Below are 21,857 nucleotides of genomic sequence, written 5' to 3'. Positions count from 1 at the left end.
AATAATTACAAAGTTACCTGTAAAATAAATATTAATCCTAAAATAGCTATAATATAAATATAATTTATATTGTAGCTATATTAGGGTTTATTTTACAGGTAAGTATTTATCTTTAAATAGGAATAATTTATTTAATAAGAGATAATTAATTTTGTTAGATTAAAATTATATTTAATTTAGGGGGGTGTTAGTGTTAGGGTTAGACTTAGCTTTAGGGGTTAATACATTTATTAGAATAGCGGTGAGCTCCAGTCAGCAGATTAGGGGTTAATAAATGAAGTTAGGTGTTGGCGATGTTAGGGAGGGCAGATTAGGGGTTAATACTATTTATTATAGGGTTAGTGAGGCGGATTAGGGGTTAATAACTTTATTATAGTAGCGCTCACATCCGCTCGGCAGATTAGGGGTTAATAAGTGTAGGCAGGTGGAGGCGACGTTGAGGGGGGCAGATTAGGGGTTAATAAATATAATATAGGGGTCGGCGGTGTTAGGGGCAGCAGATTAGGGGTACATAGCTATAATGTAGGTGGCGGCTCTTTGCGGTCGGCAGATTAGGGGTTAATTATTGTAGGTAGCTGGCTGCGACATTGTGGGGGGCAGGTTAGGGGTTAATAAATATAATATAGGGGTCGGCGGTGTTAGGGGCAGCAGATTAAGGGTACATAAGGATAACGTAGGTGGTGGTCGGCAGATTAGGGGTTAAAAAATTAAATTGAGTGGCGGCGATGTGGGTTTAGGGGTACATAGGTAGTTTATGGGTGTTAGTGTACTTTAGAGTACAGTAGTTAAGAGCTTTATAAACCGGCGTTAGCCCAGAAAGCTCTTAACTACTGACTTTTTTCTGCGGCTGGAGTTTTGTCGTTAGATTTCTAACGCTCACTTCAGACACGACTCTAAATACCGGAGTTAGAAAGATCCTATTGAAAAGATAGGATACGCAATTGACTTAAGGGGATCTGCGGTATGGAAAAGTCGCGGCTGAAAAGTGAGCGTTAGACCCTTTTTTGAATGACTCCAAATACCGGCGGTAGCCTAAAACCAGCGTTAGGAGCCTCTAACGCTGGTTTTCACGGCAACCGCCAAACTCCAAATCTAGGCCTAAGACTTTTGCACAGTACTGTATGTATATATATATATATATATATATATATATATATACATACATATACACTCACACATTTGAAAAAGATGCCGTGGAGCACTGGAACATTATGCATACAATTCAAGAGTAGCTCTTTCCAGATACGTATGTACATTACCAAAGAGTGCGAAAAGAACATTTGATGATAATGTTAATATTGCTGTTTAATCTGCATCTGCTTAATTAATTGTTTTCTGTGTTTTACCAACTGTTTTCTAAAAAATAAACCACTTTATTTAAAAATGTAAAAATTACTGAACAAATAAAATTCAGGTGTTCATCGTTGTTAGATGACCAATCAACACCAGGAAATTCAATACATGTGCAACGGGATGTAACTGCAGCCATTTGTAATCTTGTTCAATTCTCTTGAATTGGTGAGGAAGCATTAAACTGCAATAAATACTTTTTACAGTATGGATTGCATTAAAATCCTAATATAGTAGCATAATAAACTAAATATAGTTATTCTGAATTCTGTTATACCAAACCACACAATGCCTAATTGCATAATTGTACAAATGATATTCAAATGCTTCATTCAATATTGGAAAGTATGTGTCAAGACATTGATAAAATAGCAAACATTATTTTAAAACAAACACAATCATTTAAAAAAACCAGAACACTCAAGTGTAGTCTACTGTACCTACTCCTGGTAGAAATATCATTGCTTTACTTGAACCGAACATATTGCTGGTTAATAAACAGTTTTTTGGATTGTTAATCTGTATGCATAACACAAGTCAATAGATACATATGTAGTGCACTATATATATATTTAATTTAGTATTTTATTAAGCCTATAGGTGAAGGCTGTCACATCAACAAAAAATACCAAAACCAGCAAAGAGTGCACTTCTAATAAGTACACAATAAAGAGTTACAGCAAGCCACAGTACTAGTATTACATCTTTATTTTATTATATATTGATTGCATAATTGTAGGAAATACTAAACAGCAATAATATCATGTAATACACACAATAATTGTAATATAAATAGAACAAAATCACTAATAACACTGCCACATCCAATATGGATAGTGTGGTTAATATCCTTCAGTTTTATTCTGCAAGTTGGCTTAGCTAATAACCTTTACAAGACTGTGTTGTCCAGAGAACACATGAATCTGCTGTACCTACTACAGCTTTGAACGTCATTGTTGTACTTGAACAGAACCTTTTGCTGGTTAATAAAGTTTTTTTTGGGTTATTTGTCTCGTTCTTTTTATTTGTATGCTAAACACAGCTCTAGGTAAGCAGCAAAGATGACCAATGGGTCTTTGTCTATTAAGATGCCCTGGATTTATTGTCAGAATAAAAGTTTGTGTTATTATAAAGTGAAAACAATTATTGCAGTTTCTTTAGATTCAAAATGGCTGACTGATTTTTTTCAAAACAATATGTTTAAGTGTAACTATTAATGTAAAAATAGAAAGTAATAACTAAAATGCTTTTATTACAGGGAAGACTAATTCCTGGAAAAACAGAAAAGGGAGAACCTGTAAGTTTTAAAAAATGCATTTGATAACTTTTTATACCTACTGTTTTGTTTTATTGGCACCAATTAAATATTTAGGGCCAGATTATGAGTGGAGCGCACAAGCGACATCGTTTTTTTCCGCTTTAGTTTGCACGCAGGTTAAATTGAGCTCGTATTTCAAGTTAATAATTAACAAGATCCCTTGAGCGCAATTGAAGTTAAAGCTTGTCGTGATAGCGAGTCCTTGGAGCAAAAACAAAAAAGTGTCACAAAACATCAAAAGTACATTACAAAGTACACTTGCACTCATAATAACACCACCTAATAAAAAATATTCACAAAAAATATTGCACTCAAAAGTTATAAGGGTTCAAAGATATGAGGTCTCAGGTGTTAGGAAAAAAAGGCAGACAAAGGGCTTTAACATAGAGATACATACATGTCTAAAGATATACAGTATATATGTATGTATATACTGTATATGTCTTTATATGTGTACATATGTATTTATATATATATATGTATTTACAAACATATATACACATATAAACACATACATACATATGTATACATAGATAGACAAATATAAGTGCATTCAAATATTAAGTGCAGTAAAAATATTATTTTCACCTGTTTTCTTTATTTTCAAAACGTTGTCCTCGACGATCTCGGAAAGCCTGGTAAAAAGGGCTGGGCAACAGGGTTTTGTTTGGCCACCCCCTAACCAATCATACTGGCTCCACTAATTATATATATATATATGAATCAATTTTCTGATGCGCAATACACATCATGAATGTGCCCCACCCGTCATTAGTGATCGTGCAAGGCTGTGGGTTATTACTAGTATTGCCTAAATTTGTTTTTAATATTTTATATTTGAAAGTTGTGCCCAATACCATTTTTTCACTAATCAATATTGTACACTTACTATTGTAATTACAAATGTAGCAAGAAAGTTATGCTGCAATATTATCTCCGGCAATGCAGGAAGAGGAAACTTGAAGAGACTGTAGTCACGTGCGCACAAATGGACAGGAGAAAAATGCTGAACAAAAAAACAAGGATGCGCTTTTATGAAGCTGTTCTCCGCGTACACAGTAGCAATGACATCAGCAACGGGCGGGCACATGCGTGATGCAGGAAAATGAGCAAGCCAGTGCTAAACGCACACGTAAAAAAATAGTAAACAGGGTATAGCTAAGGTGCCTTGAACACGGAAAGTTTAAAAATGTTTTTCAACATAACGAAAAACAATGTGTAATGCTTAGTCTGTACTAGCAAAGTCATCTGTTAGGGTACTTTTGTTTAAAAATTGATCTTACTTTGGGTAAACTGTCCCTTTAAGTAGATGAAAGCGTGTAAAATCATTTTTATTTATTTTTTATTAAAGTGTTATACTGTGTATTTACTGTAAATGTTTGACATTCCAATGTTCTGCACATAGCAGCATATGTTCTATGTATTTATAAATAGATATAATAATCTATATATCAAATTCAGCGCTATGGAATTTGGCGGCGCTATACAAATAAATGATAATAATAATATATATAGGTATAGATATATATTGTACCAAAATACCATTATATATATATATGTTTGTGTGTGTATACCTGTATAAGTGTGTGTATTTATTAATAAATAGAACATATTCTTCTATGTGAAGAACATTGGAACATAAAATATTCATATTTTCATGTCGGGTTAGCGAACATGAGAATATGCAATTGCAATGCAAACGGCATTGCTTTGGTTTGCTTTTTTCTCCATTGACTTCTATGGGGTAATTGATTATAGCGCACGTGATATTGTAAGTTAAGCTTTTTACGCTTGTTAGATTAGCGCGAGAATGATGACTTTTAATTTTCAACTTGTAATATGAGCGCAACCCGATGCACGCAAAAAGCAGTTAACACTCAAAAAAGAGCATTAATTAGCGCTCCACGTGTAATTTGGCCCTTAATTAGTTAAAATATAAATTCTGAATGATTTTAAATGACAATTATATACTTCAAGAATTGTGTTTGAATAATATGTATGCATTGTTTATACTGTTAGGTAGCTGGCTCAACACCTAATTTACTCTTTGGACTTTATGTGTCAGCTATAATATACTACTGACGTATTCCTTTTTATTAATTCTTATGATAGATTTATGCATATCCCGGGCATTGCCAGTATTTCTCCATATCGCCTCTATTGGAAATCTGCATATACCACCATTTCTGTAATTCATTTCTTACACAAATTACTCCTAAAGCTACTGGAGACCTTAGATCATGACCTCTTTTACCCTCAGCATCATTTAATATACCTAAAGGTTTTTATTCTGTCTTCTCTCCCTTCTACCTTCTAAGCTATGTATATTAGAAGTCATGAAGTGTTTACTTATAAGTTTTAGTTTTTACTTAATTTTAGTTTCCCTCCTTCAAACAATTTCTAGTTTAAATCCTTAATGATATGCAGTCTCCAGCAATGTAAACAATATTCAAGATGTGGCCAAACTAGTAATCTGTAAAGTGTCAAATGACCCTGTCTACTTCTGCCACTAATCAGGGAGCGTTGTTTGAAAGCAGCAATCCTCCTATTTCAAATGAGTGATCCTATGTCCATCTAGATTCCAAGTGATTGACATAATAACAAATACCTCACAGGATTGGTCCTATATTGGGAGTTGGCCTGACGTCTAGAAAGACCTTTATTATTCTTAAGTCATGGTTTGAGTATCAAAAAGATGTGATTTGTTTGAGTATTTCAAAAGCACTGCAGATGTATTATAAAGAGTATACTTGTGCACAGACAAAAAAATAGTTTGGGACAAATCATTCAAAATTAGAAAAATAAGTATTTTATTTCATCCCTTATTCGGTAAGGGGGTTGTTTGGAATTGTTTGTTAACAAAAATCAATTTTTCCGCTATTTCCTATAGAAACCATTTTCAGGATATCAGAGGAGCAGCTGGACAGCAGTAAAATAAATTTACAGTTGTAGCTAGTGTTACTGCTACAAGCCAGCAGCAGAAAAAAAGGATTGTTTTCTTTTTAATTATTCTTTTAATGGGGCTGCCCAGGAACAAAAGTGAAGCTTACATACTTATTGACAGATACTGAATCAATCAGCTAACAAGGACATTAATAAATCATTATTGAATTGGGAAAATTTGAACTTTCTAAGCCTTTACCACCAAAATAGTGTAGATTTTAATTTTTGAAGCCTTTTCCATGTAGGTAAAACTCTTTCCCATCTTTAGAGTAACAGTTTTAGCTCCGAAAACAAATCAACATTTTGTGCGCATTAATTCACTTTGCATGTTTATCATTTTCAGATGAATGCAACAAATATGGAAACATTTAATTTTTTTTTTTACACTTGTGCAAAATAGGAACACATTTGTCTATTTTTGAAAAACAGTCAGCACATTGTTTTAAAGGGACATTCCAGCCAGAATTGGAATCCACATGGTGCATTTTAGTTTGAGAATATCTAGCTATGCCTTGCATGCACATGCAGAGAAATTTGTTAACACTATAACAGAAGCATTTTTTAAGCACTTTTGCCAATACCTGAATATTGCAAACATTTTTATATTCAAAGATGTAATTCAGCTATGTGCATTTCAAATTTAACTTGAATGTCCTTCTAATTTGTAACCAATATTACCAGTGAATCCAAATACAGTGTCTTAGACTTGCACATCTGTTTACGACTTTGCACGAAGAAACTTTAAATGTAAAACTTTTATCAGTACATTTTCGGATACAGTTACCAGTGAAAATTAACATATCTCCCAACTGTGCAAGCTCTATCTTTCAATTACCCTTCAAGTAGTGACCTCTGGATTGCTATTGCAGAATAGCTTCTTAAGTATGCAGCCCTTTTGTTCAATTTATGTGTAGCGTTATTTTAGGAATATGCCTCCCATTCTAAACCACAGTAGCTCATAAGGTTATCTTACCCTTTACAAAACAGCAAGATTAAATGACATCTTAAAAAGTAGAAAAATAGTATCTATCTGCCAGACACGAAATCTTTTCTCTTCGAGCAGCTTATTAGATACCATTGTATTCTGCAGTACATTTTTTTCACACAAAATATTCAAAGCTTCAAAAATAGACTAGAAAAAAAAAAAACATAATGTAAAATATGTTATAAGTAAATATTATTACATGCAGCACTGCGGTTGTTTGTCTACATAAGACATACAAGGGTACTCCTACATTGTAAAATGTGGGGTAGAAATAGGTGATCAAAAGCTTCTTATCAACACCCTGTGTCTGCATTTTGTGTTTTAAATCCCTGTTGGTTCCTTCTTTACGTCTCTTCTTTTCCTGGATTTGTAAAAATGAGTAAGTGGGTACATTCCATGATGTTGACAGCCACTTTCTGTTTCATTATAAGTTAACATCCTTATTCAAAATCAAGAGTAGAGTCCAATACGTTTGAAATAGACAACCGCTATTCAAACTCAGGTGTTAAGGCAGAAGTATCAGAGACGTTGTCATGCAGACAGCAGTTCCCTGGACGTTATTTGTTGCAGAAAACAATGCGGGCTCACAATTTTACATACAGTACATAGGAAACCATATTGATTGGATTTGCTGTTCCAAAAACATACGGACAATATAAACTCTACAAAAGTTCTCCATGTACCACTGCAAACAATGAGGCATATAGCGTCAAGACAAAAAAATATGGGGGTCAATTTATTAAGCAATGAATGCTGCATTGAAGCTCCATCCATTTCCATTTCTGGTCCGTTGCTCCTTAACTTCTCCGCCACCTTTTAGGTGACGGCCTGAAATCATCCCGATCCCGATCTGATCGGAATGATTGATGGCCCCTGCTAGCGGCCGATTGGACGCCAGTGAGCACGGGTGGCATTGCACAAGCATTTCACTAGAAATGCTTGTGCAATGTTAAATGCCGAAAGCGTGGTCGAGCGCACATGATTCGCTACAGCAACCATTAATAAATATTCTCCAAAGTATCTACATTTGTTTTATAGCACAAGTTCTTGATCAGTGCCCCGTGCACAACAGTTATACATAACTGTAGCATAAAAGGATTAATTTTGTTTAATTTTAAAATTCATAAAATATTGTTTTCCCTATAAAAAAAAAAAGAATTATACAAGCTTTTACATGTACAATAATCATCCATAGGTGTAAGTTATGGGTCTTGAATAGTGATTACAATTCTTATTTAAAGGGATACTGAACCCAAATTTTTTTCAGCAAGCGCTACCCAGGTTCTGAACCAAAGATGGGCTGGCTCATAAGCTTAAATTCCTTCTTTTTCAAAAAAAAGATAGCAATAGAACGAAGAAAAATTGATAGTAGGAGCAAGTTAGAAAGTTGCTTAAAATTGCATGCTCTATCTGAATTATGAAAGAAAAAAATTGGGTTCAGTGTCCCTTTAATGACAAATATAATACTACGTTTGTATTGACCTATAGCAACATATGTGTGCACTCACAGAGGTGGATGTTTCTGAATATATCCTTATTTTTTCTACATTGTCTACTATTTACATTTATATTCAGAATGTTGCGGCTAATGACCTTTTAATGTCTATATTTGCTTTTGATGATTTTTTTTATCACTTTAAGAATTCATTCTTAGCACATCATTTAATTGAGCAGCATTGAAGTTGGTTGTGTTTGTAACCAACGCTTCAAGCTGTATTAACAGCAGGTAGCTGGAATATTAAAGACCTTCCATTATAGGCTGCATTTCTCCAGATGTAAAATTGACAACCGTGTCCCATGTCTTCACAACATGACTATAATTGATGTTGTGGTTTCTTCTAGAAATATTTTTGAATTGGCATAATATGATATAGAGTAATGTAATATATTATTTCCCTGAAAATTCCTTAATCTCAGACTTAGGAAAGGAAACATTTTTTATTGATAGCTTTTTGCCATATTCTTTCACATAGATGTACTTTGAAGGGATACTGAACCCAATTTTTTTCTTTTATGGTTCAGATAGAGCATGCAATTTTAAGCAACTTTCTAATTTTCTTCTATTATCAGTTTTTCTTCGTTCTCTTAGTATCTTTATTTGAAAAAGCAGGTAAGCTTATTAGCCGACCCATCTTTGGTTCAGCATCTTTGTAGCGCTTTCTTATAGACATGTGCAATTTGTTCCGTTCTGAATCAAAATTCAGACGAAATTCAAGTGATTCAGAGATTCGAATGCATCCAAATTTCCAAATCACCCTAGTAATGAAACTAAACTAATCTGAATGAATTTGTAACAAAAAATCTGGATTCAGTTATTTTATTCAAATGACCATGGCGTGATACTCTGACTTTCTGGACTAATCAGAATCCCTTTGCCGTTCCATATTTATTATAAAAAAAAATTAATAGAGATGTATTACAATTAAATATGGTAAGATAGAACAGGGAAATAATTCCCTTTCTGTTGGTCGGAACCATCTGAATCAACGTAACATAACATGAATGAATCTGAACATACTGAACTTCCGAATACATCCGAAATGAATACATCTGAAAGATTCCGATATCGAATCAATCCGAATGCATCTCAAATGAATGACTGCTATATCGAATGAATCTGAAATTAAATAAAAAGACTGAATCGATACGAAACTAAAAAACATTTTCCGATGTGCATGTCAACTTTCTGATTGGTGTCTAAATATAGCCACCAATCAGGAAGCTCTACCCTGGCTGCTGAACCAAAAATGGGCTTGCTCATAAGCTTAGATTCCTGATTTTTCAAATGAAGATACAAAGAGAATGAAGAAAAACTGATAACAGGAGTAAATTAGAAAGTTGCTTAAAACTGTCTGCTTTATCTGAATTATGAAAGAAAACATTTGGGTTCAGTATCCCTTTAAGGGACATGATACATAAAATTAGAGAATGTTTCAAGATGTATTACAGTGCTATATTACAGTTTTTTGTAGAAATTACACCCTTCCTGTTATTTTTACCATAAATTTGAACCTTGTTCATGAAAAATAAAATTAACACGTTTAAAGGGATTGGAGAGTCAAAATTTAACTTATATGATTCATATAGAGGATGTAATTTTAAGAGACTTTTAAATTAACTTTTAGTTTCAAATTAGCTTTGTTCTATTAGTATCCGCTGTTGAAAAAGACATATCCTACATTACTGGGACCTAGCTGTTGATTGGTGGCTGTACATATATGCCTCTTGTTATTGGCTTACCTGATGTGTTCAGCCAGCTATCTCCCAGTAGTGCATTGCTGCTCCTTCACCAAACGATAACAAAAGAATGAAACAAATCTGATAATAGAAATAACTTGGAAAGTTGTTTATAATTGTTTGCTCTATCTGAATCATGAAAGAAAACATTGGGGTTTTATGTCCTTTTAACTGCTGCACTTTCATATACCTAATAGATTTTTTTAGTACAATCTCCTTTTCATTTGCTAATTACTGAGAAAGAATGGTCAGATGTCAGAATTCTGGCATTTGAATGGAAAAGCGAATATATTCTTTGTCATTCATTCCACCATTTTAAAAGGGACACAAAAGTCAAAATATATTTTCATGATTCAGATAGAGTATGGAGTTTAAAGACACTTTCCAATTTACTTCTAATAAATTATGCAAAGTTATTTTTATACGTACACTTTGAGGTGTCAGCTACTACTAGAATAGCAAAAAAAGCAGAGCATGGGTAAAAACAAAAACAGTTATTTTAGGATGGAAACTATGAACAAAAGTATCATAAAACTACATGTAGATAAAAAGGTCAGACGCGTTTCGGCTCACGTCTTCATCTGTGACCTATATTCATTAAATTATGTGGCACATATATACCCTTAGGGAGTATCCGATAGGTTCAATAAAGTACATCCCATTTAACTCCGCTACTACTGAGCATGTGCAAGAGATCTCAGTGTAGCCTGTGATTGGCTGATGGCTGTCACATGATACAGAGAGAGGCAAATTGAAGAAAATTATAATATTTGTAAGGAGAATATGTACTGTTTATTTAAAATTCAGAATAAGTGCTATTGCGTTGTCATTTTATTATGTACTTGATTATGCAATTGTACTGCATTTAATTGTCCTTTATTGTTTCTATTCAACAACATTTGCATATTAATTCCCCCTAGGCTAACATTGAAAAACAGCCTGAGGCTGTATTACATCACTGGATCCAATAATAATCTAATTTTCTAATAATATAATTTGATACAATTGTGTATCATATTTCTAATATTTAATGCTAAATAATATACATCTTCTTCTAACAGTAGATTAATACTGTATATTTTGTACTTCTGTGTTTTAAAATCCTTAAATGTAACAGGTGTTTGCATTCATTTTAACAACATTTGGTGAGCAACTTTAATTATTTCATTCATCACCAATTTGACAATGTTTTACCTCACTCTATTCTAGCAAATTAACATAAAAATCAATTTATCTCTGACTCTTGGTTAAAAAAAGTTAAGTGTGATGAATATAATGAATGTCTGAAGTAAGTTAATGTTCGTTCTGCCTACAGCTAAGTAATGTATCATCCATATAAATGTAAAATATGTATAGAGAATGCTCCCAATAAACAGCAAAAATGTAAACAGGAAAAACTGTTTTATTATATAGTATGTTAAAGATAAAGGCCGATCAGCAGAAATTACATACATTTATATACCACTTGATACATATCTTTTTCAAATACCCTATAAATACATGTTTCAAATAGGTAATGTTGTGCATATATACTTAAAATATTAATATTTGTTAATGTATATAACATATTAAAAGTATGAACATAAGACTATATACATTTAAAGGGATATTTAAATTTTGAGTTTTAAGATTATTCCCTCCTCCCGCTAGTCAATTGTGCTGCTATTTTGAAATCTAGCTTCCAATGCATTCCAGCTTTGGCCTGTTTTTACATGTGCAACAACGCTCATTCAAGTACCTGCAGTGTAACCTAGGTTCCAAAATGAGGGGCACCCCTAATTTAGAGGGAGGTGCAGGAAATATATTCAGTGTTTAGGGTCCCTTTAAAGGGAGATTAAACACTTTGAGATCATACATTCAAATAAAAGTCTCCAATATACTTTCATTATTTATTTTAAATTCTTTTTTTGTAATCCCATTCTGAAATTGTGAGCATTTCAGTTCCTTTTAGAAATGGAAGTGCAGAAAACTGTTATATTCCACACAGCTATTGGCTGCACACTCTAGTGACCTTTTTATAACTGTCCCTAATTGGCCACAGAGAAGGTAACCTAAGTTACAACATGGCAGCTCCCACTGTATTATAGACACTTATGTTGTCAATATTTAAACAGCTAATTCAAGTTTAAAAAATACATCTACATGTTATTCTCTGACTAATCTTTTCTTTGAATGCATCATTCGATCTAGCATTTATTTAGTGTCTAATGTCCCTTTAAAAGTTGGCCCCTTTCTATGACAGCATCCCATGGTAGTCTCAGGAGTGAGCATGTGTCTTGAGCACTCTATGGCAAATGTGTTTGAAACAATGTTTGTCACATTGTTATACATATAGGATTCAAGACACGTGCACACTCTGAAGCTGATCAGCATCCTCTTATGGAAAGAAGCTAAGTTTTAGCAAAATATACCAAGACAAAGAAATACATTTGATAACAAAATTAAGTTACTTTTTTGATTGTATGCTCTGTCTAAATCAAGTTTTATTTTGCCTCTTAAAGGGATAGGAAAGTCAAAATTAAACTTGCATGATTCAGACAGAGCATGTCATTTTAAGACACTTTTAAATTCACTTCTATGTTCAAATGTGCTTTGTTTTCTTTGTATCCCTTGTTGAAAAAAAATATGCACATATCCTACACTAGTGGGAGCTAGCTGCTGATTGGTGCCTGCACACATTTGTCTCTTGTGATTGGCTAACTAGGTGTGTTCAGTTAGCTGCCAATGATCATTTAGCAAAGGACAACAAAAGAATGAAACTAATTTATTAATAGAAGTAAATTGGAAAGTTGATTAAAACTGAATGTTCTATTTGAATCATGAAAGAAAATTTTGGGGTTTCCTGTCCCTGTAAAGGGACAGTATAGTCAAAATTAAACTTTAATGGATTGGAAAGAGCATGCAAATGTATCAACTTTCTAATTTACTTCTAATATCATATTTGCTTAGTTCTCTTGGTATTTTTTGTTAAAGAGTAATCCTAGGTAAGCTCAGGAGCATGAACGTGTCTTTAGCCATCTAGCAGCAGTGCTTGCAACAATGTATATAACAATGTTATATATAGTTGCAAACATTGCTGCGATAGACTGCTAAAGACATGTGCACACTCCTTAGCTTCTATCATCCTCTCTCTGCTCTTCTACAAAGCATATTAACAGAACAAAGCTAATTTGATAATAGCGATACATTTTATTGTAAATTGATAAAATTACACAGTCTATCTGAATCATGAACATTTCATTTTGAATTTTCTGTCACTTTAAGGGACTATTAATCCCTTTACAGACAAAGGGTTATATGTGTTTTAAAAAAAAATGTATAATATTTAAACATGCATATTCAGATTCGGATGCTTGTAAAAAACACATCTAATTTTCCATATTTATTGTAGTCATCTGAGAAAGGTAAATAAGGGGCTCTATAACAACAAAAAACAAACAAATACATGCGACAAAAACAAAACAAAAAATAAAACGCTTTTAATACCATAATTCTAAAGGCAGAAAAGGCTTTTCTGCAGGTGGTAAAATGCTTCATGTTTACAGTTTTATACTGTTCAATAATGATACAGCATTGTCCTTATCAGCCAATAACTACCTAAGTTTTATATTTGTCCTTGACAATCCTGACCCAATAAAAAGAAATGTGCTGCTGCTGGCTTGTAACACTATCACAAGCTGTTACTTTAACTTTAATTAAAGGGACATATAACCTAGCATTTGTCTTTCATAGTTTAGAGAAAGCATACAATTTTAAACAACTTACCATTTTACTTCTGTTATGACATTTGCTTCAATTTTTTGTATCCTTTGTTGAAGGAGCAGCAAAGCACTACTGGGAGCTTAGCTGAAAACATCAGGTGAGCCAAAGACAAATATGTTCACCCACCAATCAGCAGCTAGCTCCCGGAGCTTTGCTGCTCCTAGGCCTACCTAGGTATGCTTTTCAACAAAAGCTACAAAGCGGACAAAGCAAATTAGATAATAGAAGTAAATTGGATTTTTTTTTTTTTTAATTGTATGCTCTGTCTCAATCATGAAAGAAAATTTTTGGGTTTCATGTCCCTTTAAGTTTACGCTGCTGCCAGCTGCTCCTCTGCTGCCATGGAGAGGTTCCTCTTAGGAAAATGCAAGTGAATGTTTTTTTTGTTAACAAACATATTCCAAACAAAACTAAACAAACGATTTATCTGAAACAAACGTTTTGTTTGTGCACACGTCTATAGAAACATATTCTGTCCTAGAGATATGAATTTGTAATTAGAAAATGATATTCTACATTATCACACATTTTTCTAATGTCCTTGAATTCTAGAAATAATGTAGCCCAGATTAAAAGTTTAGTTTACTTACAATTAAAATAACTTTAAAGGAAACTCCCTTGCGCTTGTGCAATTTGTGATACATTTGTTTGGGCCACTTTGAAGCTTGCAGAGAAAAAAAGTATTATGATTACTGTATCTAAAAAATGCTAGTAGAAGGGTTAGATTAAAAGTGGAGCATAATATGTAGGGCAGACACAACATGCATGTTTCTTTTTGTGCAACCTTGCACAACCTCATATTGCAAGTGGGTGGTTAAATATTGTAACCAATGAATCTTAACGTGGCACCATAACTGTTGATTTAAGTATTGAGCTTGAGCACAATTCAAAATGCTGATGTAAAGTTTAGCGCTTTTTAATACCTGAGGTAAATCATTGTTATTAATAATATAGTACAGAACTACATGAAGAATTCCACTGCTTGTGCATGATCCACTTAGCACTCGAGCGATATCCAATATTTATTTTATTGTGCACCCCTTAGAAGTTTATTACATGAGGGATTTAGCGCTATCCGTCATGAAAATGATAGCATGCACTAGACTTTTTCTCAAACAATAAAAAAAGTGTTCCAAAAATAGAAGCACTATTGGTTTCCCTCAAGCAATGCTAGCTCAGTATTATGATTGTGCTCTATTTCTAGGCTAGGCCCAACTCTGCATATTCTGCTTGTCAAGTTCTTTGTGTGAAAATGCTAAATTAATTATTTTAAAGGTGAAATCAGGCGTGCTTCAATAGTAATTATGTTTTAAATCAGTATTGTGTTTTTTTAGGGGGATACTGGAAAGCAGGGGGTTCCTGGTATCAGAGGTGAAAAAGGAGAAAAGGTAAGCTGGGGAAATGTGAATCTTTCACAAACCTTTTTTTTTTTATTATTTAATACTGTAACACCTTTTATGGAAAAAATACTGCCCGTGCGCATAAGCATGCGTTTGTGAAAACAATTAAGCAGCATAAATTAGGAACTAAAGCTCCTAGAACTGATTTGACACAATCATATGTTTATAAATGGTTTCCAATACATATTGGAGAAGTTTGACCATGATAGCAATCATTAATTTCAACTTTGACCAGAACCTTATAAATACCGGCCTTGTCAGCAAAGGCGACTCTTGAGTTAGTGAGGCCTTAGGCAAGGCTCTTATATGAGGCCCCTCGAAACAAAACAAAATGCAAAAATGAACCAAATAAATCTGAATATGAATTGCTGTGGATTTCTCTGAAAGAGTAGAGTGAATAGGTAGAGAGAGAGAAAACAAAGAGTGAATAGAGAGGGTAAAGTGAGGAGGAAGCAAGAGCTGAGGTAGATTGGAGCGTGGCGTAAGAAGTAGAATGAAGAGAGAGGAAAAAGAATAGTGAAAGGAATAGAGAATTAAATTCAAAATTCTCACCCTGACCTACAAAGCCTATAAAGCCACTCCCCACTACCTATCCTCAGTAATCAACAAATATACTCCAGCCTGCCCACTAAGATCCAACAATGACCTGCTCCTTGCATCTTTGATTATCACCTCTCCCCATGCTAGAATGCAAAACTTCTCTCGTGCAGCACATACCCTCGGGAACACGCTCCCTCACGCTGTCAGCCTTCCTCCTTATCTGTTTTCTTTAATTGCTCCCTAAAGACATTTTGTTCAAGCCTACCACCCAAGTCAGTAACAAATGAATTCCACTGACCTAATAATTGCCTTCATCTTACCTCCTGTTCGTCACCCTTCAAGATTGTATGTTCCCCTGAAAATAGGGCCCTCAATTCCTCCTGTATTTGCTTGTCAAATTCTGTCTTGTCTCTTACAAGTTTTGTATTATTGTTTTATGTAAAAGAGAAAGCAACGAGAGAGGAAAAAGAGGGGAGAGATAGAAGGGAGATTGAATAGAAGGAAGATGAGAGATAGTGGAGAAAAACAGAAAAGAGAGGGGAAAGATTGTTTATAGAATAGAGATGCACAGAGCGAGATAAGGGACAGCATGAAAAGAGAGATTAGAGAGAAAGAAGTAGGGCACAGAGAGATAGTGGATAGACAGAGTGACAAGGGAGGGGGAGAGAGAAAAAGAGTAAAAAGGAAAAGGGGCAGAAAAAGAGAGGACAAAGTGATAGAGTGGGGAGAAAAAAGAGAGAGAAGGAGATAGAGAATGTAGCTAGTAAAGAAAGGTCATGTTTTTGTAATCATTATCAGCATTACAGACAGATTTATCCTCAGGAGATCCCTCAAACACTAATCTCTACTCTCCTCCTTTCAATCACACCTGCATATGTCTAGTCACTTTGTTAAAAATATGGTGCACAATAACTGCCCCGCATGGTACTCATGTTTTGAGACATTTAGACATGCAGGATAGGAGGGTGCACAATATAACCCATCAGCCACACCTCTCCTCTTGCAGCACTGCATTTTGAAACATTTAGTCTCCAGGTAAAGAGTAGTAACCAGCAGAATGTCAGGGACAGAGCTCATAGGTACTTCCTTTGCTTCTATGTCAACTAACCAACAGTGTTTTTCTTACTCATCGATGTGCCATGCCTATGTCACACATAAAAAAATACCCATATGAAGATAGAAACACACTGTGAGGCCCCTGTTTAAGAGAGGCCTTAGGCGACCACCTATTTTGCCTAATGCTAGAGCCTATGCTTGTAGGTAAAATACTGGCTGGGTAGCAACCCTAGTCCTACTAGTCTGCCCATAGTTCTATCATGGATAAATAATCCAGAGGACATCCATATTGAAAATATCCTATAACCCTATATTTTGGACATTCTCTTACAGGATTTGTCCCTACCACTGCAACTGAAATGCTATCACGTGTATCAATTACTTTTTTATTTTACTGAACCTACAGGACTCGATCATTCGTTCATAAGTTTTTCCATTTTTCATTTGAAAAATATTAAAATGGCATTCTATTCAAGAATGAAATGCACATTAGTTTGCGTATACTCATATTCCCCTGGTTGCACCTGCTTGTGGTGACTAAAACAGTGATAGCTTATATTAGAACCTTTTTTCTGCTATTACAAATATTTTACCAAAGTGCTTCCAGTTCTTATCCAGTCTTAAATGCCCTGAGATATATTTTAAAAGGACATTAAACACATTTTGCTTTTGTGTAAAACTTGTGCTTGTCCCACGCTCGCTGGGACCCCAAAAAGAAAATTCTGTAACCTACAAATCAAGTAGCTGGATTATACAATTCCTAGCAATATGAAAACAATATTTATACAAAATCAAGAGTTGTTTCATTTCTACTAGAATGCCCATTTAAACACATTAATATACATGAATGTTTCAGTTATAATACTTTTGCCTCTCTCTCCTCTAAATAATACACGTTTGTTTACCACTAAACATTTGAATAGCTCCCTTAGAATATACAGGTACATATTACAAAATCCGGAATTCCAAAATCCAAACTTATTCTCAAATCTAAACTTTTTAATTAATATTTTTTTTTAAATAAAAGTATAAAAGAATACACTTTCTGATGATACTATGTATAAAAAAGTATTAGAAATGATATAAAAGGACATTTAGTTTAAGCTGTATAATAACATTAAAATATCCCCTAACTGACATAAGATATTGCTGTATACACTTGGTTCCATTCCCTCTCCAAACTGTCCCATTTTAAAGATACAAATATTTCCAAATCCAAACTATGCCGGTCCCAAGCAGTTTGTATAAAGGGTTTTCTACCAGTATCCAATTTTAATTAAAGGAGGAAAAAAAAATCTAAATTATGGTTCAGATAGAGCATTCAATTTTAAGTATTTTTAGTTTACTTCTAGTATCTAGTAATCTATTATATTGCACTACTGGGAGCAAGCTGGTGATTGGTGGCTGCACACATATTGGCCCAACATTTGTGTTCACTTAGCTCCCACCAGTGCATTGCTGCCAGGGCTAATTTTAACTATGTGTTTAACCATTTTCAGGGGTTAAACACATAATTATATGGAAGCAATGATCCAATACTTAACAAATTAACTCATTTTCTTTTTGTACATTTATTTCCCTGTAATAGTTCTGACAATATGATTTCCAAAATTGTGTTCAATATAAGAAAGGAAGTAGCATTTTTCTCCACATTTTTTTGAGGTCAGTCAACTACACTGATAACCATTTATGTCAATAAATTTCAGAGAAGCACATGTTCCTCTGCAGCACGGAATTCTTCACATACTGTGTACATCCCCCATCTATCAGTAGGTCAGGTCTCATGTGAACCGACAAATTTTCACCTTACAACATAAGCAAGGCGTTTATCTCTCACATCTCAGTGATAGGGGCATCTTCAGTAGTCCAATTGGCAATGCTGAAAACCTGATAGGTTTGTTCACTGGATCACCTGATAACTTTAGTAATTAATGTATTACTATGGGAATACTTCAATGCATTTCATATAATCTCAGTTTTATTTTTGTTTTCTAGGGGTCTTTTGGTCCACCTGGTCCGTTTGGAAGAGATGGAGCTAAGGGAGAGAGAGTAAGATTTTTTCCACTGTAGATTATTAAAGAGTTCATACCAAGATAACTTGCAGCAAATTATATTAGTAAATAATACACTTCCAAAAATATCTTTCTATTTTTAATTTGAAGGTTTTATATATACAGTATATATATATATATATATATATATATATATATATATATATATACAGGAACAAAAGACTTGCACTCACTGGACTTTTTGTATAATATTTACTTAACAAAAATGTGACGTTTCGAGGATAGTGTATCACCTTCTTCAGACCTGAAGAAGGTGATACACTATCCTCGAAACGTCACATTTTTGTTAAGTAAATATTATACAAAAAGTCCAGTGAGTGCAAGTCTTTTGTTCCTGCATATCAATTTCTACTAGCACCCTGGCAGTTGTGTAAAAGTGAGAGTGCACATCCTTGCTACAAGTATATATATATATATATTAAGGACCCATGTAGCTTTTTGAATTTGCTGAAAATGTTAACTGTATTTAGTGACCAAAGGGTACACAGAAGTCTAGATAAAGTAAAACTAGGAATTTGTGGCTCTCAGGCGCGATCACATATACGGCACAGGTTTCGGTGCAAGCGTGGGAACCCGCGCCGTCCGTAATTTCACCTCGCACATCGGGGTATTACATATACTGCGGCATTAGATGCTAAACTGGCGTAAGTAGGACAATCTGGCGATCTTCTGAAATGTGCGCAAATACACATTTTAGTCGTTGCAAGTAACTTACGCCAGTATTTTATCCATGGAAAGTGTCAATAAAGAGTAGTTTTATGCAAATTAGGCTAACACTCGTAAAAATGAACCACGATTTCATATAAAAATGCGACACGTAATTAGGCTATTCAAAATTCATATATAAACCCATATATAAAGAGATGAAGGTAATACAATTATGATTTCCCATTGTTCTCTCCTCTAAGTATTGTTGATTGTTTTGAGAAGAAATTTAAAGTAAATATGCAAGTATATGTCCACAATGTGATAAAGTACCTACAAGCTCAATCCATTTGATTATGTGGCTTCAAACTATTTCAAATACACAAATAAACCTTAAAAAAACAATATCATAGTATACTGTCCCTTTAACCTTGAGATGCTGCTTAAATGTATGTGTTTGTTAAGGCTTCCAGGGAGTTACGTTGCTTTTTTAGTCAGTGCAAGGGTTGCTGCGCCTGCAATTTGTGGCGAGATGAGAATGGAGTAGATTTTCTGAATTCTGCGCGTGTAAGTCCTTACGCTGTATATTGGATACCAAATTGCGCGTCTGTTCTATGTTAGTCTATGGTTAAAAAAAATACGTCCGAAAGGGTGAAATATATGCGCGTAACTTGTATGCTACGCCGTATATGTAATACCCAAATCACGTAAAATCTGGCGTCGCCGGCTTTTGTGGGCGATGCTGCATATGTAATGGAGGCCCTCATCTGCATCACATTTGCATTAAATTTAAAATAATATTTGGGTTACCAGTTTTATTAACAAATCATTTTAATTGACAATAAAACCTGTCCACTTAGTTATAATATAACACCTCTCAAAGTAAACTTCTAACACTTGCGGGTGAGCGTGAAATCTATTTACATTCCAATGTTCTTCACATAGAAGAAAATTATCTTATTTTTAAATATCTATTTATTTATATATATATATATATATATATATATATATATATGTATATATATATATATATATATATATCAGACTATTTTATTGTGAATTATATATCTATGCCCATTTATATGAATATATACAGTATGTATATATATATATATATATATATATTATATACAGGAGAGAGAGAGAGATTTAAAAATACTAAGAACATTTCCTCCTATATGAAGAACATTGACATTTGAATGTAAAATATTTACATTAAAATAACAGTAAAGAAAATGTTTAAAAATGATTTTTCAGGTTTTAATGTATTCAAGTGGAAAAGGCTCCAAAGTGTTTATATATATATATATATATATATATATATATATATATATATATATATATATATATATATATATATACACACATACATATATGTATACAATATAGCCCTTTCCAGTCAAATACCTTGTCATATACCATATACAGATATTACAATGTCTAAAGGCTTGGAGTTGGCTACTGTTTGTTATCTATGTAGTTGATCACAAACCTTTAGAAACTGGATTATCTACAAAAATCACCATAGACTGTAACAGTAAAATTAGTAGAAAATCTTTTTTTTATAAAGCAATATGATCAGTCCTTATGTGCCTTAAGCAGCCATTATTAATTCTCATTTTTAACTCTTTATTCCAGGGAGATAAAGGTGGAAAAGGTGAAATTGGAGTCGCAGGCCCACCTGGACAGCTGGTAAGATTTTTTGTTGCTTATTTATATAATGAATATTATTACTGGAGAGCACTGTTCATGTTTCTTCTTGCGCACCATGCAACAAGTGTAACATAGCTGTCTAGGAAATCATGGCCAATGTGTCAACCCTAGGGTTCTGACCAGTGTTACTAGCACTTTTAGTGATCTATTATGCTAAGCATGAAACAGGCCTTATCCATTTGTAACAAAGTGGTCTTTCTTTCTATGCCAGACCACATATTGGCAGCAGTGAAATCAATGCTATTGATTTAAACCATCCACAGGAGTCTATAACGATCACACCCTTCTAGTAGATCACAAGATTATATATTTTTTTTTATCAAAGTAGCTTTTATATAGAAGGTCTGATTTTGAAGCTCTGAGACGGATACCATAAAAACATAATTTCTTTCATGTAATTGGCAAGAGTCCATGAGCTAGTGACGTATGGATATACAATCCTACCAGGAGGGGCACATTTTCCCAAACCTCAAAATGCCTATAAATACACCCCTCACCAAACCCACAATTCAGTTTTTACAAACTAATGGCGAGATTACGAGTTTTAACAGGGGTGCGGTGCTAACGCGCCTTTTTTTTCCACCGCTCCCTTAAGACAACGCTGGTATTACAGGTTTTTTTAAACCCGGCGTTAGCCGCAAAAAGGTGAGTGTAGAGCAAAATTTAGCTCCACATCTCACCTCAATACCAGCATTGCTTACGGTAGCGGTGAGCTGGCTGAACGTGCTCGTGCACGATTTCCCCATAGGCAGATTCAGCTGAAAAAAAACCTAACACCTGCAAAAAAGCAGCGTTCAGCTCCTAACGCAGCTCCATTGATTCCTATGGGTAAACAC

The 21,857-nt window shown here is 34.0% G+C and overlaps 1 protein-coding gene across 1 annotated transcript in view; it reads left to right on the top strand.

The window, feature by feature from the left end:
• COL22A1 (collagen type XXII alpha 1 chain) overlaps positions 1–21,857 on the top strand; it is a 667,744-nt gene that overhangs the window by 313,300 nt on the left and 332,587 nt on the right. Inside the window, exons 12-15 of the mRNA XM_053715381.1 lie at positions 2,609–2,647; positions 14,930–14,983; positions 18,587–18,640; positions 20,947–21,000. Of these exons, the coding sequence (XP_053571356.1) occupies positions 2,609–2,647; positions 14,930–14,983; positions 18,587–18,640; positions 20,947–21,000 (201 nt within the window). The remainder of the gene's footprint in view (positions 1–2,608; positions 2,648–14,929; positions 14,984–18,586; positions 18,641–20,946; positions 21,001–21,857) is intronic.

This window comes from Bombina bombina, chromosome 5 (genome assembly GCF_027579735.1).
Source record: "Bombina bombina isolate aBomBom1 chromosome 5, aBomBom1.pri, whole genome shotgun sequence".
NCBI classification, from domain to species: domain Eukaryota; kingdom Metazoa; phylum Chordata; class Amphibia; order Anura; family Bombinatoridae; genus Bombina; species Bombina bombina.
Note: the sequence above shows the minus strand (reverse complement) of the source record. Positions and strands in the feature narration are given on the sequence as shown.